We start from the raw sequence: 23,687 nt of genomic DNA, 5'->3' as shown, positions 1-23,687 counted from the left end.
TTTTTTAACTATAGTCCGGCCCTCCAACGGTCTGAGGGACCGTGAACTGGCCCCCTGTTTAAAAAGTTTGAGGACCCCTGCCTTAAAGGATCGACTGCTAACGTCTTGGTGCCAGGGTTAGGGCTATTTTGGAGGGAAAAGGGGGACCTACACAATATTAGGCAGGTTGTTATAATCATACCTGGGAACTCTCCGGGTTTGACTCAAAGCAGAACCGATCTAATGGAACTTTTAACGTGATGGCGTGTCTCTTTTGAACTACTACACAAGTAGATAGGATGTACACGTTTCTGGGAATTAAAACCAGAGATTAAGTGAAAAGAAAAACTAACAAAGGTGGCAATAGGGTTTGAAAAGAAACTTCAAATACTTATTTAATTTTATATTACAGATTGTAATAAAGACTTATGGCATGTCTAATAACATCTCAGAATTATTCTGTATTCAGAACAGTATTCTGTATGCAGGACAATTTAGTGACTATATAATGAACCAGGGTCCTGTATGATAAAAAAATCCCTGCTGATGTTTTGAAGGAAACATCTTCTCACTATAACAATTTCTGTGGCGCTCAATGGAGGACAAAACCGAAATCATTAAAAGACAATCCAAAACACACAATGTATGGAACACTGTACAATTTCTGGCTAAAAATATCACTATTGAATATAAGCAAGGTTGTCATGTCCTTATTTTTTCTTTATTGCTTTGCCTCCTTTTGCTTTCTCGGTAGATTTGTGTTTCATGCTTGGGGTAGCACCATCTGAGGTCTGCTGCTGTCCAGGCTTCCGTTTATTTCTCTTTCTCTTCCTTTTAGGGCGATCTCCATTCTCTGCAGGGGCTGCTGGAGCACTAGGCTTTTCCTCTTGCGTGGGGGTCTTCTTACGGTTCTTGCGTTTTTTTGTCTCTGGTAAGAACCCTTTCTTTTTCTTTGGAGGATTATTATTTTGGGGCATTTCTTCCATATTTTTCCTCTTCTGTGGTTTACTATATCTGTAAAAAGCATAAAAATACAATTTGTGAATATTCATGTATTCCTTTGACCTGTAAATGTGGAGACTAAAAGGTCTAACAATAGGTTAAATGGGTCACAAAGACCACAATTAAGTCTTTAGAAGAGATTTTTATGGTACAGTTGTGCCCAAAAGTTTGCATACCCTGGCAGAAAATGTGAAATGTTGGCATTGACTTTGAAAATATGACTGATCAGGCAAAAAACTGGATTTTATTTAAGGCTTGTGATCATTTGAAACCATTTATTATTACATAGTTACTTGGCTCCTTTTTAAATCCTAATGATAAAAGATATCACCCAAATGGCCCTGATCAAAAGTTTACATACCTTTGGATGTTGGCCTTATTGCAAACACACAGGGTGAGACACACACAGGTTAAAATGGCAATTAAAAGGTTAATTTCCCACACCTGTGGCTTTTTAAATTGCAATTAGTGTCTGTCTATAAATAGTCAATGAGTCAAAAGACCTGCGTAACAAGGTAATGAAACTTTATAAAGATGGAAAAGGATATGAAAAGATATCCAAAGCCTTGGAAATGCCAGTCAGTACTGTTCTATCACTTAAGTGGGGTGTGAGCTCTAAAGGCACAGGGAATATTGTGAAAATCGATGGCAAGATGAATGCAGCATGTGATCAGAAAATACATACTTTCACACGAAAGCTGCACATGAGACGCTCTTGGACTTTCCAGCACGATGATGACCCTAAGCACAAGGCCAAGTTGACCCTCCAGAGGTTACAGCAGGAAAAGTTTAAAGCTCTGGGTCTGGGTCATTTCATTTTTTTTCTTTGTTGCCATGTTTTGTTTTATGATTGTGCCATTCTGTTATAACCTACAGTTGAATACGAATCCCATAAGAAATAAAAGATGTGTTTTGCCTGCTCACTCACATTTTCTTAAAAAAATGGTACATATATTACCAATTATCCAAGGGTATGCAAACTTTTGATCACAACTGTATACCAGTATAGAAGCGGCATGATAAATGTACGTACGGAACTCCTAGGAGCTTCATGACATTCCAGTACATGTCTTTCAGTCTCTGGCAGGTCGATAATCCAAACCCTTCATGCTGGGTCATTGATTCAAAGAATGTAGACAACTCAGTGAGGCTGATATCCAGATTCTGTAAAACATCCAACATGTACTCAAACAAGGAAATACGGTATATGAATCAGTGTTTAAGACAAATTTCCCCCAGAAAAGATGTAGAAAGAAAGACAAAAAAAAAACCAAAACAAAAAAAAAAGACCTTGTCTTATAATTCAGGTACACGTTTTTTCAGACCTCAGAGCTGTGGCACCGCCACACAACTAATCTTGTCACTCAAGCTTATCTTTCTCCATGAACCAGTCTGCAAAATATTCTGGTGTTTTGGAGTCCTTCTGCAAAAGGACTGATGTACGGCGTGCACCAGGGGTACAGCGATTCTACCTCTGTTCCACCGATTGGGGAAGAGGAAGCGTGCAGAGGCTCCAGCCTTTTGCAGAAGTACCTGGATAACTGAGCCCATACCCGGTAAAGCAGATGAAGAAGAAAAGCCAAGAGACAGGAACATGGATGCGATTGGTGAAGAAGGTAGGGAGACATTGACAGAGTGTGAATTTGAAAGCAAAAAAAAACAAAAACAGCAGGTTTTTTTTCTCACAATAGCGTCTTCTTATATTGAGAACTTTTCTTTTTTTTTCCTTTCATTAAGATGCATTAAGTGTGTGTATTGCGCGTGCGGGGGGGGGGTCTTATAATTGAGCGAATACGGTATGTATACATTCCATCTCCCTTAAATAAAATACATCTACTCTCAAACCCCCCACTATCACCAGAATAATGGGAGCAAATAAAGCAGAGTACTTCACTTCAGGAATTAATCTCTCTTCTCTTTGCTCCTTCTTTTAATGTTGACACAAATGCTTCCACCATAGAATATGAATAACTTAACAGGATGACAGCATGAAGAAGAAAAAAAAACAAATAAAAAAAAAAAACTAGTTACAGATCTGTTTTATAATTTTGTGTTCACATACCTGGTTCTTTATAGTTTTTATCAGGAGGTTCAGCAAATCAAAGCACTTAATCTGCTTTTCCTGGTCAGCTTTCACTTTAATTTCATTCATACCTTGCAGAGTCTGGAAACAGTAAAAAGACTTAGTAGGAAAACTGCCAGAATATCAAGTTAGTCATTTGCCAATTCGCTCCCTCTTTTCTTCTTTAAGCATCAAAAGTTTTACCAAGGAGTACCCAACTTTTATATGCACAAAATGTGCAGTGTGTGTTCCTAAAGATATTAAACCATTATTTTAAGATAACGTGATATATGCATGCAGAACTATTACTGACGCTAACATAACAACATCTATGAAAGCATAAGGATAAAAACAACTAATAGTCCACAGACCATAGCTTTAGTCAGAACACGAACGAGTTATTTCAAAGAATTTTTCTGGCCAGCAACTTTGTATGAATAGGATACACATAGGAACACACTATTGTGGGCATCAGACCTTGAAAGCCCTAATCCTGTATCAGATTTAGCACTTCTTTCAGTGTCATGCAATTATATTGTTAACACTGCATCATCAATACTCAAGACATCATGAACGTCAGGCTTGTCAAACACTCTGGTGTGCGATGGGATGTTTGTGCGATCCTTTACTTATTCACAACAAGTCCAATATTATAGAGCTATTTAAAACAGCACCATAAAGTCGGTTTTGTTCACTGTTCCTACTGGCTTTGAGTTCAAATGGCCTGTGTTTAAATCCATAATGATGCTTACCTTCATAACTTGATTGATGCTTTCCTGAACATAACCTTGCCACTGAGACGGAGACATGGCGTGCCTTACTGAACCGTTGTGCAGGACCTTCTGGAGAAGAGCACATGCCTCCCCCTAAGACAGACAAGATATTAAATGTTTAATCCATGTGGGAAAAAAGCCCCCAAACATATCATTGTTTGCAAAGTTTGCTAGTAAGTATCCAATTTTATATTAAATATTTCATTTTTGTAAATTAGCCAATTTAGCTCGGTATAAACATTAAGAGGAATGGCATACAGGTATGTTGAAATCTAGTAAAGTAGTAGGATATTTTATCTTTAATAAATTTGAAATTATTAATTCTAATTAATACACTGAAACAGTCTATTTCATTTGGGACTAGAGAAATTCTGGCTAACCCAGAGGATTGTAAATTGTTCATATCTTCCTTGCTGCAAAGATCTGCATAGCAAGGCATTGGAGAAATGCAGGCTCAATCAGCTGGAAGACAGTTACTAAACAAATTCAGTATCAATGGAAAAAGGTTATTTTTTATATAAATATAAGAATCTTGATAAATTTAATAAAATATGGGATCCATGGAAACTATTAGAGGATGGTATATGGGAAAATGATAACTCAGGTTCTTGAATAATATACATATATACACACACACACGACGTATGAATGTGTATGATAGATGTATGTTGTAATTGGCAATGTAAAGGCTAATGTTAGCCATAATAGACCCGAGTTATTAGCAGCCTGGTACTGCAGACATGGATAAATTCTGCAATGTCATTTTTGTATTACTTTTATGTTTTAATTTGTGGAATTGTAAAGATATGGTCTGCCTGCGAACTTTAAAATGATAAGTAAAATCTTTAAGGAATTTATAATATAAAAGCAGCCCAAGATATAAAAGCTTTGACGACAGTGAAAGTTTATATGTCTACATAGTATGACAGGTGCACGTTATTTCAGTACAATAAAGGGACTAGTAAAGACAAGCAAATTACTAGAACTCCAGATTGTGAAATCATTTGAGCAGGACCTTTTGTTTCTGTAAGTATAAACTGTTGTTATGCACTCCTTGCTATGTCCCGTTTGCCCATTGCTGTAGAGTATGACATGCTATAAAAAAAACTCACAAAGGGCAAGAAATGGCACAGAACTAACTACGCCCTGATAGAGAGCCAACTAACCACTTCCCGCAGAAGAGGAATGTGACCAGGGCTGAAATATTTCCATTGACCGTGGTTTATGGCTAGACCCATATAGCTCTATCCATCTCTAATTGTTAACGCTAAATGTGTATGTAGCAGTATCTACAAAGACTTAGCGACAGGGACACTGTGACTGATCTTCTGCGAAGCACTGGAGATGGGTTAGCAGATAATGTGAATGTTCTCTCCACACTCACTTGTTGGTGTTGCCTGGCTGCCTCTGTAACAGATTTCAAGATGATATCCAGCAACGAGTCGCACATAAACTGCAAAGATAAAATATACAATAATAAACTAGTGAATAAGAAAGACAGGTCTATCTTCACATATCAATAAACACACTAAGGTAGACACACCTTACATTATACCTACATTGGAAGGATAGTGAATAAACACCATAAGACTGTTACTAATTACCCTGTTATACCAAGTGGCATGAATAATTTAAGGCTAAACTAACAGCAAAACGTTCACTGACCTTCAAAGTAAAACGCACTGCAGAATATAAATTGATTGATAACCAGTGTCACGGCCTAAAGTCAACGTTACTGGAATTTTGCCCTCCGTCCTTGAGACAGTTTTACAATAAGCCATTTTTGCCCCCCAAAAAAAATAATTGGTTGTACAGAACATGTAACCATCCAACTCTAAATGGAATGGGGACCGCAGCGACTTTCACAGAAGACTCCACGGCTTTTTGGGTTCACCATAAAATGTGTTTATTTCAAGCTACTGTACAGTGACTATAAATACCCCCAACCCTCACCCCTCACCATGGTTAACCAGATAGGGCAAGAAGAACCACATCTATTACCAAATGTAAAAGCCATGCCTGGAAATAATAATGTGGAATGGTGCTCATATTGTCTTGGTAATGTTTAATTCTAAGCAGGCTACAGTTACGGGACTTTAAAACAGCACAGAGATGATGCTGCCATATGCACATTAAATGTAATAATCCTATGTAGACAAAATAAGGAACATTGAGTGTCAACTTTTGTTACAACCAGGGGGTTGACAACATACACACAAACTTATTGGCACAGAGACACAACAGGGCCCTACTCTTAACATCTATTAGGAGGTTGAGAGTGATCTTAAATCGTATGGAGGAACAAGTGATAGGACAGGTTTCTCTTAATATAGCAGAGTACCTAATTGTTTTATCTAAATGGGACAGCACCTTTAACCCTTTCGACATTTGGGAATCAGTAATGCATTAAACATGTCTGACACTAAAATTGAAGTCAGATTTGTGGGAATGTGCTGTGCTATATGTACCCAACATATACTTACCGGAAACCGTTCAAAGAATTCAGCAAACATTGATCCAGTAAGGGGACTCTTTCGTTTAGTCATAAAGCTCTTCAATGCCTCCTTATAGAGCAGCGTCACTCTTGGGACATCTAGACATCCATCCTAGAAAGAAATACGATCAAAATTTGAGCCTTCTAGGTATATGCTTTTTAACTCCACACACAGCAGTGCTTACATTAATCCCTGCTCAGGAAAGTCTCACATTTTGACTCACTTGGGCCATTAGAGGCAAAAGCTCCATCTGCATATCAGACTAAAGCCAAACACAAGAGTAGTCTAGAATCTCAGCACATGAAATTTCCGCTCCATAAAGGTGCCAACAACCCCATACGTTTTGGCCTTCATGGTCCTTATCAGTGACTGTTGGTATCCCCCTGGGCACAGCGAACAAGGAGGTCCAAGTCAGGAGAACCCTTGGACATTCCCACGGGGAAAAGAAAAATAAATCTAAAACCCATTAACAATAGTTTCCTAATTTGCTGACCAAGACACCAATAATAACACAAACTATGCAGTAGCTGAAAACAGATAAGGAGGTGTTTTGAGAATTATTTATATGCTGCAGACAGAACATCTCATTTAGGATTATATACAATTCTTTCCTGAGAATTTTTCCATATCATTACCGCAAGCATGAAGAAGATATAGCAAAGTGATAGGAATCATGAAACTAGAGACTGTAGAACTCTGATGATCTTAGAGTCCTTAGGCCAAAGAACGTAAAATCAAAAGGGTCGATTGAACGCGTGCAGACTCTTCCAGACTGCGTCATACAAATGTAATCCACAAAAACAGTCGCTGCTTCTGTACAAGACCTTGAGACTGAGAAACCCCCCACCAAAAAAAGAAACAGGAAGACTTCAAAGTCAAACCACATGAAATTCTGTATGAAAGCTTGGAGACGTCTTTTGTGGAACAGAACATATCTCACTGATGTCATTAATTCTCAATCTGAGACTGCACTTTCTCCGATGCATACTGTAAAATCATGGCTATAACAAAAAATTCTACCCCCCCCTTTTTTTTGTACCCGAGTACAAACTTGATACGCTAGCTACTTGATCACTCCATGACAGAGGTTGTGCAGCATTAACCTCTTTGATCATGTGAGTGTGGCATTGAAGAGGTTAATGCTTGAGTCTTCAGTCCCAACAGGTTTGTGAGGACCAAGTCACACTGAACTGGAATTCTAAGTTGCTTCCAGGTCAGCTGCTCTCAGTTACATTCTGCAGTAGGACAAACTGCTGATGATCAGATCGGTCACTCCTATCTGGGGTGACTTGATCCTCACGATAGCCACTGAATGAGTCCTTCCATCTGGAAGAAATGTCTTCTATAGGCAGGTGTATATTCTTAAATACAGAAACAAAGCTGTGCTGAAAGCTTGAAGACAGGATTTCTCCGAGTTTAGAATACATCCCAAGTCTTGAAGTCCTGTTGCTACCTGAATATGAGCTTGTAGAAGATTCTCAGACACTACTTTACAAAGCCTCAGAAGTTACAGCAGTGTTAAGACACGTGTGGCTGAGGCAAGGCAAAACGGTAGTGCCTGGGACAGAAGTTGTTGAATTCACGAAGAACATGGAGAACATAGCAAGGGCTTCAGGTAAGTACTTCTAATACAGCAGGTCACTAGTTCACTATCCACCTCCTTTGCTAAGGGTCTGGGCTCTAAGGTTCGAATAGCTACCCAGCATTCATGTAACTTGGCTTAATGCCAGTGATACGCGTTCTACATACTTAAAGCTTGTCACATACCTTAGTCGTTTTTTCTTGTTCGGATTGATCAGTTGGACTGTTTTTTAACACTTTCATCAGGTATAACGATGCACTAAATGGGAGGGGGGACATAAAGAAACAGTTTAAGTGGCACATTGAAACAATTATTTCATACAACATTAAGAAACACAGCTGTATAATATTTTGCATCTTGCTGCCTACTACAAACAGGATCACTGAGAAACGACAGACCAAGTAATTGGCCACAGAGACATTTTCTTTTCAATTAAATAGTTACTTCCATGTGAAATTAAACATGTCATTTGAATGCATTAGTTATGAACAATGAAAGGCAAACCTCAGACAGCCGGGAATGGAAATGTTTATCCGAATAAAGCTGACGGGAGCTCTGTGGTTTATGCGACTCTACATTTTATCTACATACATGCTGGTCCACTATGATACATATCGCATACATATGAAAGATTTATATATATATATATATATATATACACACGAGATTAATGTAGTATGGCCATGTCTAGGTTTCATGGGTCATAAAGCAAAATGGAAACTGTTAAAAATCTCACCTGAAGTAGTACAAAGCTACCGAGGAATCATTCTGCTTACAAGCACCAGTCACCAACCTCTCCATCATCGCATGCAAGTCTTCTTTTAACTCAGACACATTTTTGCAATATCTTTTGGCTTTCATTATGTCATTCCTATCATAGACGGTAGAGAAAGTATTAAACACACAGAATTCAAGTACCAACATACACAATAAAAAGACTCAAAGATCTAACATTTGTAAAATCAGACAGAATGAACTCCGCTTATTTGAATAACCAAAGTTGAAGTAAGAAATACTGTTAGTTTCTCAACCTTTCCACATTAGGTTAAAATAAATTCTTATTCAAAAATTTTTTTTTTGAACTATCAATAATTGAATTCTACATCAAATCATATATATTTTTCATGTTTTGCTTTGAACTAGCTTTGGCTGAAAGCTCATTGGATTTTGTCAATACTCTCCTTTCTGAAAGGTTGTCTCTACATATAAACAATCTCTAACTGATAAAAAGTGAAAAAAAGTCTCTAGATACATACATGAAGATGTCTGCTGTTTTCCGGAGATAATCCTGCTCCTGCTGGGTGGATGTTGTAGAGTTCATGCTTTGCTGTATCACGGAAATCAGTGGCTCAATGATACTGAACACCAGTGGACTCTGAGGCTGCTTCTTAATAAACACTTCGATGAGGTCCAGCACCTGTGTACAATATACACCATCATAAAAGGGGTTCAGGTCATGTGGTTATGTTAATTATATGATTATGTTCCAAACATCTTGTGCAGATCACTGATTAGCAATAGAAAAGGGATAGTAAAATATCCCACGGGTATTGCACAATATTTACACTTTTCACCAAAAAAAGACCTTTAAATGCTCCATGGTCACCATGAAACAATCTCCTATGCCACAAACATCTAGAAATCAAAGACTGGTTTTCAATAAGAAATTAGCACCTGGCTTAAGCAGGACACATCCCCTACAGCCAGTTCCTAACGTTTATGGAGAAAGATGATTTAGCCAAATGATGTCGTGCAGCAAAGGTGGATTTAACCCTAGAAATGTTTGGGTATAAGGAACCCTCAACTGTAAACCCTGGAGACACAGGGTAGAAGGACTCTCACCTTGTTAACCTTTGTGTATGGGGAATGATTGGGGCTGGAATATATTTCTACTGTAGCTGTGGTAACACACCAGCAAGCTGCAGGAGATAATGTAGTAGGGGTTGATGAAAGACAAATGCACCCATCAAGCAACTCTTAACCGCATGGAGACTGTAAGCGAGGCCAAGAGTCTGGGATCCATGTAGGATGTCCAGGATCAACTTGTAGCCATCCCAAGCAGTTAACAGCAAGTCTCTCAGATTAAGTCTCGTACTGCAGCAATACATAATATATATGAGCATTTTTTTCCGCATATTAAATTTACATTTTACAGCTTTCGAGGATAGTCGGGGGTTACAATTTTTCTTATTTGGACATTATACGTTTTTAACCAAATTGGGTTTTTCTATAATTTAAGTAGTTAACGGGATTACCAAAGACTCCTTAGGTAGTATTTGTAAAACATTAAAGAGGACTTTTGGGGTCGCAGGATGAAAAGGTCTTTGTTAGGGTCTGGGTCCTGCAGGAAGAGCAACAAGTTAGCCAGAGGGCTGGTTTTTCCTTTAACCCTTTCATGCCCACAACTCTGCCACCGTCAGGTACTACCCCTGCATCTGCGACCGTTACCCCAAAAAGTAAACCGCTGCCATTTATTAAACTTCCTAGGGGGGAAAAAACCCAAAACTTTGGCTTCTTGAAACATCAGTTTGGTATTCTCTTCAGCATAGAGTTGTTCCTATCCCACAAGTTTGAAATCCCTCATTGTCTTAACCCTCAGCACATCTGCTGTAAGGAAAAGGTTTTATATTTTTATAGTAACACGCTAAGATGTATTGAGTTGAAAATATCAATACGGGGTGATATTAAAAGGTATATGTGATTCATAGAGACCTTTGTTTTGAAATCTTTGCGTAGTATCTTCTCCTTGCGAATTTTAGCCTTCTCATCCTTCTTGGCTTGGATCCGCTGCTTCTGCTCAGCAAACAGAGCTGACAGATTTTCATCCAAAGCCATCATTGCCTCGTCATCCAAGTCCTCGTCACTTTCCTCCGTCTCCTATAATATTGATTATAATATAAATTCCAGGGCATTTTTAGAAAGTTACACCAAAAAAAAAAGTATGTTTGTAAAGTAAGTATGTTTGCATATTGATACATTAGCACACACTGACCAGGGCTTTGCCAGTCTGCAACACATTCATCAGCTGTTTACGGAAAGCTTCATTAACATCTTCAGTGACATTGTCCTCTTCATTATCAGTATCTTTTCCTTCCTCCCCAGACGCCTCATCTTCACTGTCCTCATCTGAGCTGCTCTTGTCATCATCCTCCTGGGTAGCAAGAAAATCAGGATTCCGAAAGAATAGAATTGACATAAAGTGGTTCCAGGTATTTTGTTGTATACATTTATACCGATCAAGAACCTAATAAGGACTTTCAGTGATGCCAAGCTAGCAGTCATTGGGCTGGGCCACCTTGCTTGGTCATTGGGAAGTGAGCACCAGGTCTTGAGGGAGCAGAAGAGCTGGCACTGGCCTACACCCTCCTGACCCCACAAAGGTAGGCTGTGCATGTATAAGTGTAAATAAATATGTTAGTGTGTGTAAAATTGTTAGATTATGTGTGTGTATGTATCTTACTGTGTGCATGAAAACATGTCAACTCACAGGCACACACAAACAAGTAAGCACAACACTCAAAAGGCAGACACACAAGAATTCAACTGGCAACACCTACAGACAGGCAGTCCAATAGTAAAGAGTCACAGGCGCTAGTGATGGTTGTCTCTTGTTTAGCTCATGAACGATGTGCAGCCACACAAGTGACCTAAATGTGGAGCTGAAATCCAAACCACAAAAGAGATCTACATATACATAGATGTTAAGTCTCATAAGTAGTAAAATGTAATTCACAGATAAGACAACAGAGATCAGTGATGGGAAAAGTGTGTAGTATATGAATCAGGAAAACATATTGCAGCAGCTGGAGTGCAATCTTACCAACCTCTATTTGTCAAGCAGTAAATATTTTTTTTGATTACCAATGAGTTGATGCTTCCCACTTTCCCCAGACAGAATAACTGCTCTGCTCCCTCCCCGACACCAACCACGTGGCACCCGGAGGTCAAGACACTTCCGGGCACAGGCGGCAGCGGTAAAAGGGAGGAAAAATAAATTCACCTGGTCATCCAGCGATTTCTTATTCTCCTTTTCATCAGTAACCACGACCGCACCTTCCTCGTTATCTTCTTCTGAATCAAGAACCTGAACAGTAGAATATTAAAGCTGAGAACATGGGGTATGCAATTTTTCCTTTTCGACTCCACAGACAAATCACCTGGCTAGAAGTTTAAAAGCAACCATCGATTAGCCAAGGGACTGCGCAAAGGCATACTCTATACAGGTTCCGTAATTTATTTCTGCCAGAACAATACCTGTGCTGGTATTCTACTTTTTATACATGGATGCAATGGCACACAGAAGATTGTTGTTCAGGCTACTTTAGTTAGTCAAAAAAACAATACCATAAGCATACGCACTACATTGTCCAACAGTCAGCTTCTGTAAAGGGCCAAAGTACCTTTAATTCACATGCTTCACCAGATTATTCAGGGCCGTACAATGAGTCCTAGCGGGAATTTGACCTGGTTATCCATATGGTCATCTTAAAGAACTTTTGTAATCTTGTTTTCAGGCAACTGGTTGCCAAGTAAAAATATCAGCTTTCCCCCCAGGAACATTATTCACAGCAATTCTCTTAATAATAAGGCATGATATGAAAAATGATTTACTTAGCCTTAGAATTGGAATAAAAGTTGGGCATGGCTTTGTTCACCAAACCCATCAACAAAAAAGGCTGTTTCTCTCTAGTGCAGAACAGATTTTAATCAATGAGGCGAATGAAGCAATTAAGCAATAGATGCTCACAAGGGTTGGTAAGTCAAAACGCACTGCAAAGTAGTGTCTTAGTGTTTCCTACACATAAATGCAAGAATCCAAACCAAAAAGGAAATATAATGCAGAACACATGGGACAGATACAAACACTGTGGCTTCTTTGATGGCCTAAATAAAAATGCAGGATCATAAATAAATCAGTTGGCTGTTGGGACCTGCCAAGTTGATTTCTTACTAACTGTGAAAGTAGGGAGAGGAGACCAAACAACATATCCCACTTACATCTAATATCAGCTGTAAGGCATTCTTTGTCACATACGGGCAAATCTTCTTAAAAACGTTTTTTGCGACCAGTCGGAAAAGTCTGCTTGGTTGTGAGAAGAGAGACAGGAGAATTTCCACCATCACCTCTACCCATTCAGGTTCTTGTTCATCTGTAAAAGGTGAAAGACACCTTGAGTATATAAAGAATCATTCATACAACCAAGTACTTCAACTTTCTGTGACATAGAATACCAACTATATGGGTGTTTTCAGTAAATGGGGAGTTAGCAATAACTATCCTTTTTCCCCCCTGAATGAACAACAAATATTCATTCACGATTCAAGACCATTCACTATTATGCAGCTGTACCTTAATATTTTTTAATCACACAAATATATTTTGCACCTCTTTGTGAGAGTTGTATTGATGTTACACTGAAACTCTACTGTCGGAACTTGCCTTAATCAACTTAGCTGTCTTTCCTATACACAAAGTCTTTCCTATACACAAATATTTGTGTCTGATTGCACTGTAATAATAATTAGGGGATATGCATCAGTAAAATCTTTATTTACTACAAAATTTGAGGTATAATACACATGTGCGTATACTATGCAGGTATAGCGTAACAAAATCTAGTGGGTAGGACAAAATTAAGTACTTGTGTATAATAAAGCACCCAGTAGATTAGGTCACCGGTCGATGATCGGTGAGACTGATCAATGACCTAAAGAGTTATTAATCAGATAGCAAAGCACCTTTGACTTCTAGGTCAGCGCTTTTGAAGATATTTTTTATTATTATCACCACCATTACAATATCCTTAAATGCTGGTGCTCAATAGGAGCACATGGTTGACAAGGTGGGGACCAGAGACACAAGTGTTAATTCCTTCAATGCCACATGGAGCAATGGTGCAGCAGGGGGAGGTCACTGGCAATGGCAGGGTTAATACGCTGGACAGTTCAATAAATGTGTTCTTGGGTATAGTACACCCCCCCATTTCAGGACTCTTAAAAAAGTGGTAAATTGTATGCATTATAACTGACCACACTACATTTGTAGTAAATCAGCACTGATTACCAAGTGAATCGTACAACATGCAGCAGCACCTTTATGTAGATATACACTGCCATTTAAAGGTTAAAAATGTCATTGTTTTGAAAGAAAAGCAAGCTTTTTTCCCATTAAAATAACATCAATAACTGCTGGAAGCAGATGATTTTAATGATTTTAATCTGATTTTAATCTTTATAGGTGTACAGAGGCCCTCTTATCAGCAATCATCACTCCTGTGTTCCAATGGCACTTTGTGTTCGCTAACCCAAGTTTAAGGTTAAGGTTAAAAGGCTAATTGATCATGAGAAAAAAAGCTAAATGACCCCAAACATTTGAATGGTAGTGTACATTTATTTTTGTGTTATCCGTTGGCTAAATATGTATTTTACACAAATAAGCTGTAAAAGCGGTGTTAAAAACATTAAGCATGATTATATACAAGTGGGCTGAATTTTCACACAGAAACATACCTTCTTTATTCTTTAATTTCTTGGGTTTCTTGTTCTGGGCCTTATTTAAGCAACACTGAATATCATTCAAGAGATCTATACTTTCGTCTGGTGTCTAAAAGAAGGACAGTGTTAAAGTTTAGCATTTCACATGTAGCAGAACATCAATTAAATGCAACACTGGCTTCTGAACATAAAAAGGTCAACAAAAATTGGTTGAACCAAGTACGAAGATATAGAAACAGACACTTTCCCAATATAAAAGACGCTACTTGTATTCCTTTTTATGTTGAAACACTTAATCTGCCTCTCCATGCTTCACCAGCTGTTTGTGGCAGGGAGAGAATGAGATCCACGGGCAATTCCAATGCTTATAAGCAATGGGTTTGTTATGTGAATAAATTGAATATAGCAGGAATTGCCTGAAATGGAAGTCTTCTGGCAGTTCTGATTTGGTTGTGAGGCAGACCTCCTTAATTCAGCGCTGCGGAAACTGTCGGCGCTTTATAAATAAAGTATAATAATAATAATAAATGGAACCAGCAGCCAGACTCGTCGCGCAGGAGTAGGGAGTGATGGGACAGAGGATATTTTATGTGCTCATGGTCTCAAAGGACCAGTGTTTGACACCGTGGTCACAATGTGGTTAAGCATGCAATCTTTTCTCCTCCTGGTCAAAATCTCCCCTAATAAATATCACCTCGTGAGCAAGGTGGTGTATATCAATTTACCTTAAACAGGTGTATTCCTACCAGCAGCATTAACTGCTGGTAAGCCGACGTCTGCATACTCGTATCATCTTTTATTTTCTTCTTCAGATCGTCCACATACTGCAGCATTCTAGAAGTGAAATGAGTATATTTTTAATTCATTTGATGGAGTTTGCCACAATTGTATGGAAAAACATTACTTTTTTTTAATTTTTTTTGTGAAACAAATTTTGGGAGGAATTGCAAAAGGCACACTTTTACTGTGACATAAAATGAAAAAAATAGTATTTCTGGGGGAAAGTGGCCTGTCACCATGGCAACTAAGGAAATGGTGCATTGATCGTTATGTTGACATCACTTTGACCTCCACTACTCCTAACTACATAACTAACTGAGATAGCAGCACATATACTGTAGGTTAAAAAAACATTTGTTTACAACAAAGCAATTATAAACACGGATAAACAAAAAAAAAAAATCAATGTCTTACCGATCCCAAGCTTCCTTCTGATCTTTAGTGAATGGTGTCACCGCAGTCACCACCTTTCCACGTGACAACAGGGTGTTCGCATAGCGCACCATGCATTCAATCCATAGAACGCCGTCTGCAGTGATTCCCACCAAGTGTTTCTGCCTCGCAGCGTTGGCTGCATCACTGTCTCCGATTACAGCCATGCAGTTCAAGTTAAACAATAAACTGTGGAAAAGGGAAAAAAATAGATCTCTTTGCAAAAGTCCACTGAGGAATATTTAACATATATAATTATTTTTAATATGCAACTTAAAAAGATATGGAAAACACCAAATGAACATTTCAATCGATGTCTCGGTCAGCATAGTAATGCTTGTAGAGCATCATTCTGCAGGTGAATTGTTGTACGGGCTCAGTCATCATTTTAGCTTCCAACAACAAATGTTTTACCTGAAAAAGGCGTCTGACACCAATGCTTGTATTTTATCGTCTAAAGGCACGGTCAAAGTTGGCTTTGTTTCCGAAATATCCGACACAGGCTTCTTAGCATTAAAGAATGCATGAAACAAAACAAACCTGATAATAAAAACACAAAAGAACACAATCATATACTACTTCTAGTGAAAATACAGAACCCAGTAACAGATCATAGCAAAGGCTTAAAACATTTCTTACATACCTTGCAATATCCATCACCTGCTCCTCAGTCCGTTTCACCAAGGCATTGTCTACAATGCTAGTAAGCCGTGGGATAATCCATTTTCTCAAACGAAACACGTAGTGGTCAGTTCTGAAAAACAATGCCGGAATAACGGTTGAAACCATCAGCTCTCTCAATATTAAAATTCAAAGAAGATTCATTGTATTGTAGTAAACAAAACTAAGTATTTAGGGCGATCTGCGGAGACTTACGATTTCTGCTGCTCCTGGTTCTCCTTCTGCCGTTTGGTGCTAAAATCCAAACAGGCCTTCAGATCGGGCTGAGTGAACATGTTCTTCAGCCAATCAATATATGTTTGAAGAGCAGGGGGCTTCAGATGTTTGATCACATTCCACGTGCTGGGAATCACCGGGTATCCTTGGTTGGTGAGTAATGTGAAACCAATTAACACTGCTGACTGTTTCTCGGGATCCTGGCACTCTTTCAGGAACGCATCTACATAGGTTTCCATCTCGGGTGCAAACTTGAACCTGTCAGAAGGCTAAAGAATAAAAGTTATAATTATATATAGATAGATAGATAGATCCGATCAACATCTCTGAGAAACCTGACATTATATCATGTTCGCTCACTAATAAAAACTGAACTTAAAAATGTGTTTTAATCTTTTTAACGGAACCTTAAAGTTCAAAAATTCCACATTTGCGGACTGGCTGTTTCCGATCAGTTAGTCTGACAGAATTTACTTTGAAAGTTGCACACTATTTTCTAAGGTCAATTGAAACTGGTTAAAGCTATTTGCCCCCTTGATCACATTGTGGTGAAAGCATGGTTTCCCATACTAAACAGGACATTGAGCAATTTGCGCTCACAGACACTTAATCTAAGATAATACCTGAGTGGAAACAACATGAGATCCGTAGAGTAGCATGACTTCACTTCTGAGGACCATCTGCAGCTGCTCTGCATCCAGATGAGGAAGAGAAGCACCAAGCAACCTGTAGCACATGTAACTAGGAAAACAAGAAGGCAGGTTAGACATAATTCAGGCTACAGAACCCTACGCTCAAAATACCACACCAACAAATACTGTTCTACTCTTCAAATCACATCAACGCATGTAATACGTAAGCTTGAAAATTAGCTTCCATAAGATTGACAATTGTAAGTCTTACTATGGAACATCAACCGGTTGTATGTGCTTCTGCTAATGCAGATTGCTGGGGTGTCCAAGTAATTTCTGCAGTGGCTCTCATGACAAAGCAAGAAGACAGAACAAGAAGAGACAAGAGAAACAAAGCTGCAGGAACACAGAAGCAGTCAACAAAGAAGGTCGGGAGACTCAGCCAGCATAGACTTCACCTCTCGTGCTAGGTTCCCCGCTTGACGAGACCCCTGCTATACAGAGGGCGCATGCGCTGAGAACCTCATGCACCTGCCCAGGCGCAGGTCAATACATCACTAACAAAGTGTAATTATGCACTACTGTTTGCTAGACAGACAAGGATGTGGACACATGCAAAGCACAAGGCTTTCAACAGAAACAACCCTATGATCCCCTTGGGGAAGGCAAAGGGCTTTTAAAGTTTTGCTATGAAACAAAAATGAAACATGACATCTACCGTTAAACATTAGCAGTGCTATCTAGGTTTTAATGCGACAGGTCAGAGATGTTAATGTTTCGCGTACTGGGGATCAACATAAGAAGACATAATAGAACAAATTCTAAATAATATAGCTCAAAATATATTGCGAGAGATACAGAACATTATGGAACAGATGCTACAAAACTGCATAGGCATCATCTGTGCTTGTTTACGCTTACGCACAGCAACAGCAATATTCCAGAGAGCAAGCACAAGATGACAGTCAATGCATTGAGTATTTTTTGAATTCATTAAACTACCAATTCCATTTACAGAATCACATTTTACTTGGTTGCATAATGTCCACGAGACAGATGTCGCTCGGACCCATTAAGAAACATACTTGCATGGCCCGGACTGGTCCTTGAGCAAGCCATTCTCCACCGCTTCTTTCCAGAACAATTCAAAAGCCTCCTCCTTAAACGCCATCCGCATCAGATCCATTGCCACCCCTGGCAGGCACTGTTCTTTCTTAACAGACCTTGCAGCTGTTTTTAAAAGATCCACCAACCTGAAGACAAGGTAATAAGGGGCAAGTTATTTTTAAGCTTCTTTTATTTACAAACCTCAAAATTCGAATATATCTAGAACACATTATAATGTATTGTATCAAAAGGGAATTATCAACACACTTTGTATTCAAGACAAAGTATAAGCATTTCCAGTAGAAACCAAGTTGCATAACTTAAGCGCATACCCAAGATATGAATACGGATACCCTAATATACAAAATGACTGTGTAAAGGGGGCACTTTTTTTTTTTTTTTTTGAACGTTGCCATCAATGTAGATGCTCTGATATAACGATTGTGTTTTTGTCCTTGTTTTGAAACATGCAGTGAAAAACATTTGAAAGGGGAACATTTGTTAAGGTCATATCTCACTTGGGAATATTTTCCTCTGTAGTTATTCTGGATGAGCCCAGAAGTTTCTTCAGTTTGGCTGGTTTAAGAACCCCAGGAAACATTTGCATCCCCACAAGCAGTAGATGGAGTTGTTCTGGTGTGTTGAAAGCGCACGCCAGGTCTGTACGGAGCACCTTGAACAACACTTCCTCGAACGTCGACTCTGGGACCTGGCACAGAGTTGGTTAAACACTTTTAGGTTCACATTCAGACAAAGTAATGAACGAAAAACAATTTATACATTAAGACCCTACTTATAATATTCAATTTTATTAGTACAAATGTTCAATGTTTATTAGTACAAACATATATGATGTACCTGTGAGCTTGTCCTGCAACACCAATGCTAATATTAGCGAATTATACTGGTAATAGCTGGTAGCTATGATTAAATAGTATGTGGAAATTCATAGAAACATCAAGTGTACTAAACTACGAAAGAAATATATATACACATATCTACATACACATACATATATATATATCACTGCCAACCAATTGCAGCGACGGTCCATAGGCAAACATTAGGTGGAAACGAACCTCTGTTAGGATATCCACCAAGGTCTTTGTTGGTAGCTCTTTGAGATGTTCTTTATACTGAGCCAGGCTCTGCAAGAGCTGCACACAATGTAGAAGCACTGTTGGATCCTGCAATTAAATGTTACAGTTAAATAGTAAAGCTAACACAATTGTCTATGTTCTTACAGACCACAATATGGACATGTATCTATAGCCTATAAGTGCATCACACAGAAAATGTAAACATAAAATCAAGTTCCAGATATAAGCTTTAACCCCCTTGCAACCAAAGACATATCTGGTACATCACCATAACCAAAATGGTCCTACATGACCGTTCCAGGTCGATCTACAGCACATCCCCGTATATACATGCATGCGATCGCTTCTACAGAGTATCAAATGTACGGGTCACGGCAGACAGGTCACACTTGTAACCCTTTGCACCCTGCCTCACCTCGTCAGCATTTGTGAATTGGAATATAGACAGAACTATAAGAAAACAGTGCTTCACTGTGTCCCCCAGTTTAGTATTTTTTTTCATTAAATTTATATATATTTTCCATATATGAATATGGTTTCAAAAGAACGCCTTACTTGCCCCCCCCCTCCCAAAATATAGAATTTGTGCGGGTATATAAAACGAGGAGGGGGGGGGGAAGACACACAGAATAACATTTACTAAAACAGGTTTTGTACACACACAAAAAACAACTTAAATACATCTGAATTTTCGATGAATATTTTGTATGCTCTAATACTAACATGGGAGCTTGTATGTGTGGGATATATGTTGAAAACACAACAGCAGCCAAGTTAGAATAATTGGGTACAAAACAGAAAATAAGTGGTGGGTGCATTGTATAGCCTTATTCTTACCTTGACAAGACGACCGGACTGGAATAGTGCAAGGACACCAAAGAAGCTGCCAAAGCAGGCATTTCTCACCAATTTCTGAAAGAGGAAGAAAAAAAAAAAAAAGATTTGACGCTTAAATATATGAATTCAGACTAGATAAAGGGATTTTTTTGCATGACAGCAGCAAGTAGCCCCAATAACATCCAGAAAAAAAAAAGTAATTTGGTAAAGAGCAGTTCACAAATTCCCTGGGGTTTATCCACTAAAGCATGAGTTGCCAGAGAATTGCAGTTTAAACTCTCATAATTCTCTATGCATTACAAAGTAACACATAGAAGTAACACATAGTTCGATTAGTGAAGTGAACGGTCATGATCTCACCGGTCTGAACATGCTTTATAATATTGTAAGCTTGCGAGCAGGGCTCTCTCTACCCAATGTATCGGTTTGTCTTAGTCTGTCAATTCTCGTCTTGTTATACCTACTTGAATGTATGTCTTGTATTAAGCGCTGCATAAATTGTTGGTGCTATATAAATAAAATATATTATTATTAATAATAATGGGCAACCCAAGAAATCGTTGGTGCAAAACCTCAATGATGTTGTCCCTTCATAAAGCGAAGCATAATCAGCCAGTTGAAACTACAACTCTCCTGCTGGGTTACACGCAGCAAACTCTGCTGTCAGATTTGATTCATCACGGAACGATCTATAGGCCTTCTAGTATGTTTATCAGGATCCCCATCACTTACAAGTCGTTTTGTAACACAAACTAAGGATGCTATAGAGATGATCACTTACCTTTTTAATGTTTGCAGGGTTGTGCTTCAGGCGGATTTGTTCTAATACTGAGAATAGTGTGATGTCTTCAAAGTTCTGCAGAACCTGAAATAAAACAGCATACCAAATGGCAACATGAAATATCAAGATAAGCCCCTTTCCTAATATAGCAAAGTATCCAAATCTCTTGCGGTTTAATTTAGAATGCTGATGTCATTACTATAAATGTAAGGAGAAAAGTTCTGATCCGATGGCTTAACTAATTGGTTTCTGGCCTCTAGAGTGTTGACTGGTAACCCTGTGGTGTATTTTTAACAGTTGTGGCTACCTGAAACAGCTACTGAGCAGAGGGGTAGAGATTAATACAGTGACCCGATTCAAGCACGTAAGGGATATGTTCACTCTGAAAAAATGTTTTTTTATTATTCTTAAAGGCATTGAATAAGAGAAATATTCCACGATATTGTCTATAGCCCATGGTCTGTTTGTTACAAGAATAAAATTGGATAAAGTAAACAAACCTGTGCTAGGGCCAAGCTGAATCCTGGACGCGCTGCTTCACGCGTCGCAGCCAGTCCTTCAACAAGGCGTTTAAGAGCGTAGTGCAGCTCATCTTCCTACGGAGACAGAAAAATAACGTTAACAGTAACCGGATCCGTTCCTTATTACGTTAAGTTTACTAAAGCTCTGATGGCATAGACATAACCTGAAGGCTTTTACACATTATTGGCACGCACACACACACGTTATTTACCAGGGGCTAAGTACAGGTGTAATATGTGTCGCACAGGGCTACAAAGATAAGATTGACCTGCAACAGATCTAAGAATTGTTACTCTAGCCTTTTAGAGTTACATGGAATTGCAACATTCGCTCAGCCCTCTGGCATTACAGACAAAACACATGGAAGCCACAGGTGGTACCGCTATATGGTCCAGCATTACAATGGAAAACGGATCCTATGCAAGCCTAGATCCAGCAGCCTGGGCATTTAAATATGCAGCTTGTAAGTGTGGCCTTCAGCTACATGCGGCGCAGCAATCATTAATAACTACACGAAACATACAGAATGGGCAGCAAACCCTAAGAAGCATATACATTCCGGGTGCTGATGGAACGACCAACACAGATTCATTACTGCTCATCATTAAAAGGCAGCGCAATAAACTGTTCTTGCTCATCCACTTTTTGATCGCCCACCTTCTCACTGGACTTCAGGTACTTGATGAGGTTTTCAGTAGCTGCAAGTCTCACTCCCTGATCCGGCTTAGCTATATCCCAGAAGAAGTCAAGGAACTCTCGGTTTTGCTGCAGGACCCCGCGAACACCTGCGGACGGCGTTGGCTTCGGTGCCGCTTCCACGGTCTGCTCTTCGGTATCCATACACGAGCTGCCGTCCTCGGCCATGCTGCTCATGGACACACGTGTGTGGGGAGCTGCTTCCGGGGGTCACCGCGCATGCGTGCTTCAAAGCGACTGTGCCGAGTATTCGCTGAGCCTTAGGTCGGCTGAGAATGATTGCATTGCGTCTGGCCACTGACGAACCAGACAGTCCAATAATTGGGAGCTTTGCCCAGGAAAAATATATTTTATTGACAATTAATATCTGGTATTTGGCAATGTGTCTAGAAAAACGAGTGATGACGTATACATTGTTTCTTATATCCCCAAGTGTTCTGGATCCTGCAGAACTCTTCCTCTGCTCTGTTATTCCTGTGGCCTCCTAGTCCCCGGGGATGGCAATAAGAGACTCGCTACTATGCAGTGGTCTCCTAGTCCCCGGGGATGGCAATAAGAGACTCGCTACTATGCAGTGGTCTCCTAATCCCCGGGGATGGCAATAAGAGACTCGCTAGTATGCAGTGCATTCGCCCCCATGTGCTTTATGAATCATCCAGGCTAGGCTTGTGCCAGCTCAGCATGCATGTCACACTGCCTGACTGTCCCTTATCTCTTCTCCCAGGAAGTGGGAAACATGTAAGGGTTGGTAAACGCAGCGATTTTACATTTCTGATATCGGCACAAACCAACCCTTAACTAGCTTCCTAAGGAACAGACTCTGCAGGGATTTTGTATAAAAGTGTTACTGTGGTGCAAAGTTTGAAAAGTGGTCTCATCACCATAGCAACTAATTGCATATTCCTGCTGCCTGGACCATTCCATTAGTTGCTATGCTCATACAATAAAAGCTTGTACAGCAGTTATGTACACAGCCCCATGTTCTCCTAGCCAGGATGAAGGTTGCTCTGGCTATGCTAAGGAGATGTTCTCATGATTTCTTAGTACAAAGACAAAAAATACTAAAGAATATTAATCTTGTAACCCCCTTCCAAAGTATCTCAATAAGAAGAGGAGGTCCTCCATGGTAATATTATTGCCCAAAGGCCACCACTTTAAGATCCAAGGTCAACTACACAAATGCAGATGTAATTAAACATAAAAAAGGATAGCCCTACGTTCCAAATCCAACAAATTACCGCAACAGCAGCTGCCAGAGGATGTCTGGAACCACCAAGTTCTGCGCAGAAACACTGGGAGAGTTTTCTGTTTTGAACAAGATTCCTTTAGCTTGCTCCTAATTTTATACAACTTGTGTGCTTCACGTGTGCTTTAATGCATAGGATAGCTGTGTGATCCCTTTATTTTCCATGCAGAGGTTTTGTTCAGCTGAACACATCTCCTTGCCCACATTACATTTACTGCTAGTCAACTTCAGCACTGTGTGGGCCAACCCAGCAGGTGGGGGTCTATGCA

General features: G+C 39.3%; 1 protein-coding gene across 1 annotated transcript; it reads right to left on the bottom strand.

Annotated features, from left to right (window-relative positions):
- Window positions 1–640: 640 nt before the first annotated feature.
- MYBBP1A (MYB binding protein 1a) lies at window positions 641–22,360 on the bottom strand. The gene is made up of 27 exons (XM_053454940.1): window positions 22,134–22,360; window positions 21,455–21,550; window positions 20,955–21,038; window positions 20,174–20,248; window positions 19,316–19,423; window positions 18,755–18,945; window positions 18,215–18,382; window positions 17,121–17,238; window positions 16,477–16,766; window positions 16,244–16,354; window positions 16,015–16,140; window positions 15,583–15,789; window positions 15,114–15,222; window positions 14,404–14,497; window positions 12,892–13,043; window positions 11,894–11,977; window positions 10,886–11,044; window positions 10,606–10,770; window positions 9,150–9,310; window positions 8,630–8,764; window positions 8,079–8,151; window positions 6,300–6,422; window positions 5,201–5,269; window positions 3,796–3,909; window positions 3,044–3,145; window positions 2,015–2,145; window positions 641–993 (listed from the first exon to the last, which is right to left on the bottom strand). The coding sequence occupies exons 1-27, from the start codon at window positions 22,347–22,349 to the stop codon at window positions 690–692; spliced, it is 3,765 nt and encodes a 1,254-aa protein (XP_053310915.1). The 5' UTR covers window positions 22,350–22,360; the 3' UTR covers window positions 641–689.
- Window positions 22,361–23,687: the final 1,327 nt, after the last annotated feature.

Source organism: Spea bombifrons, chromosome 2 (genome assembly GCF_027358695.1).
Source record: "Spea bombifrons isolate aSpeBom1 chromosome 2, aSpeBom1.2.pri, whole genome shotgun sequence".
Lineage (NCBI taxonomy): Eukaryota > Metazoa > Chordata > Amphibia > Anura > Pelobatidae > Spea > Spea bombifrons.
The sequence above is the reverse complement of the archived record's forward strand: the minus strand, read 5'-3'. Positions and strand labels throughout refer to the sequence as shown.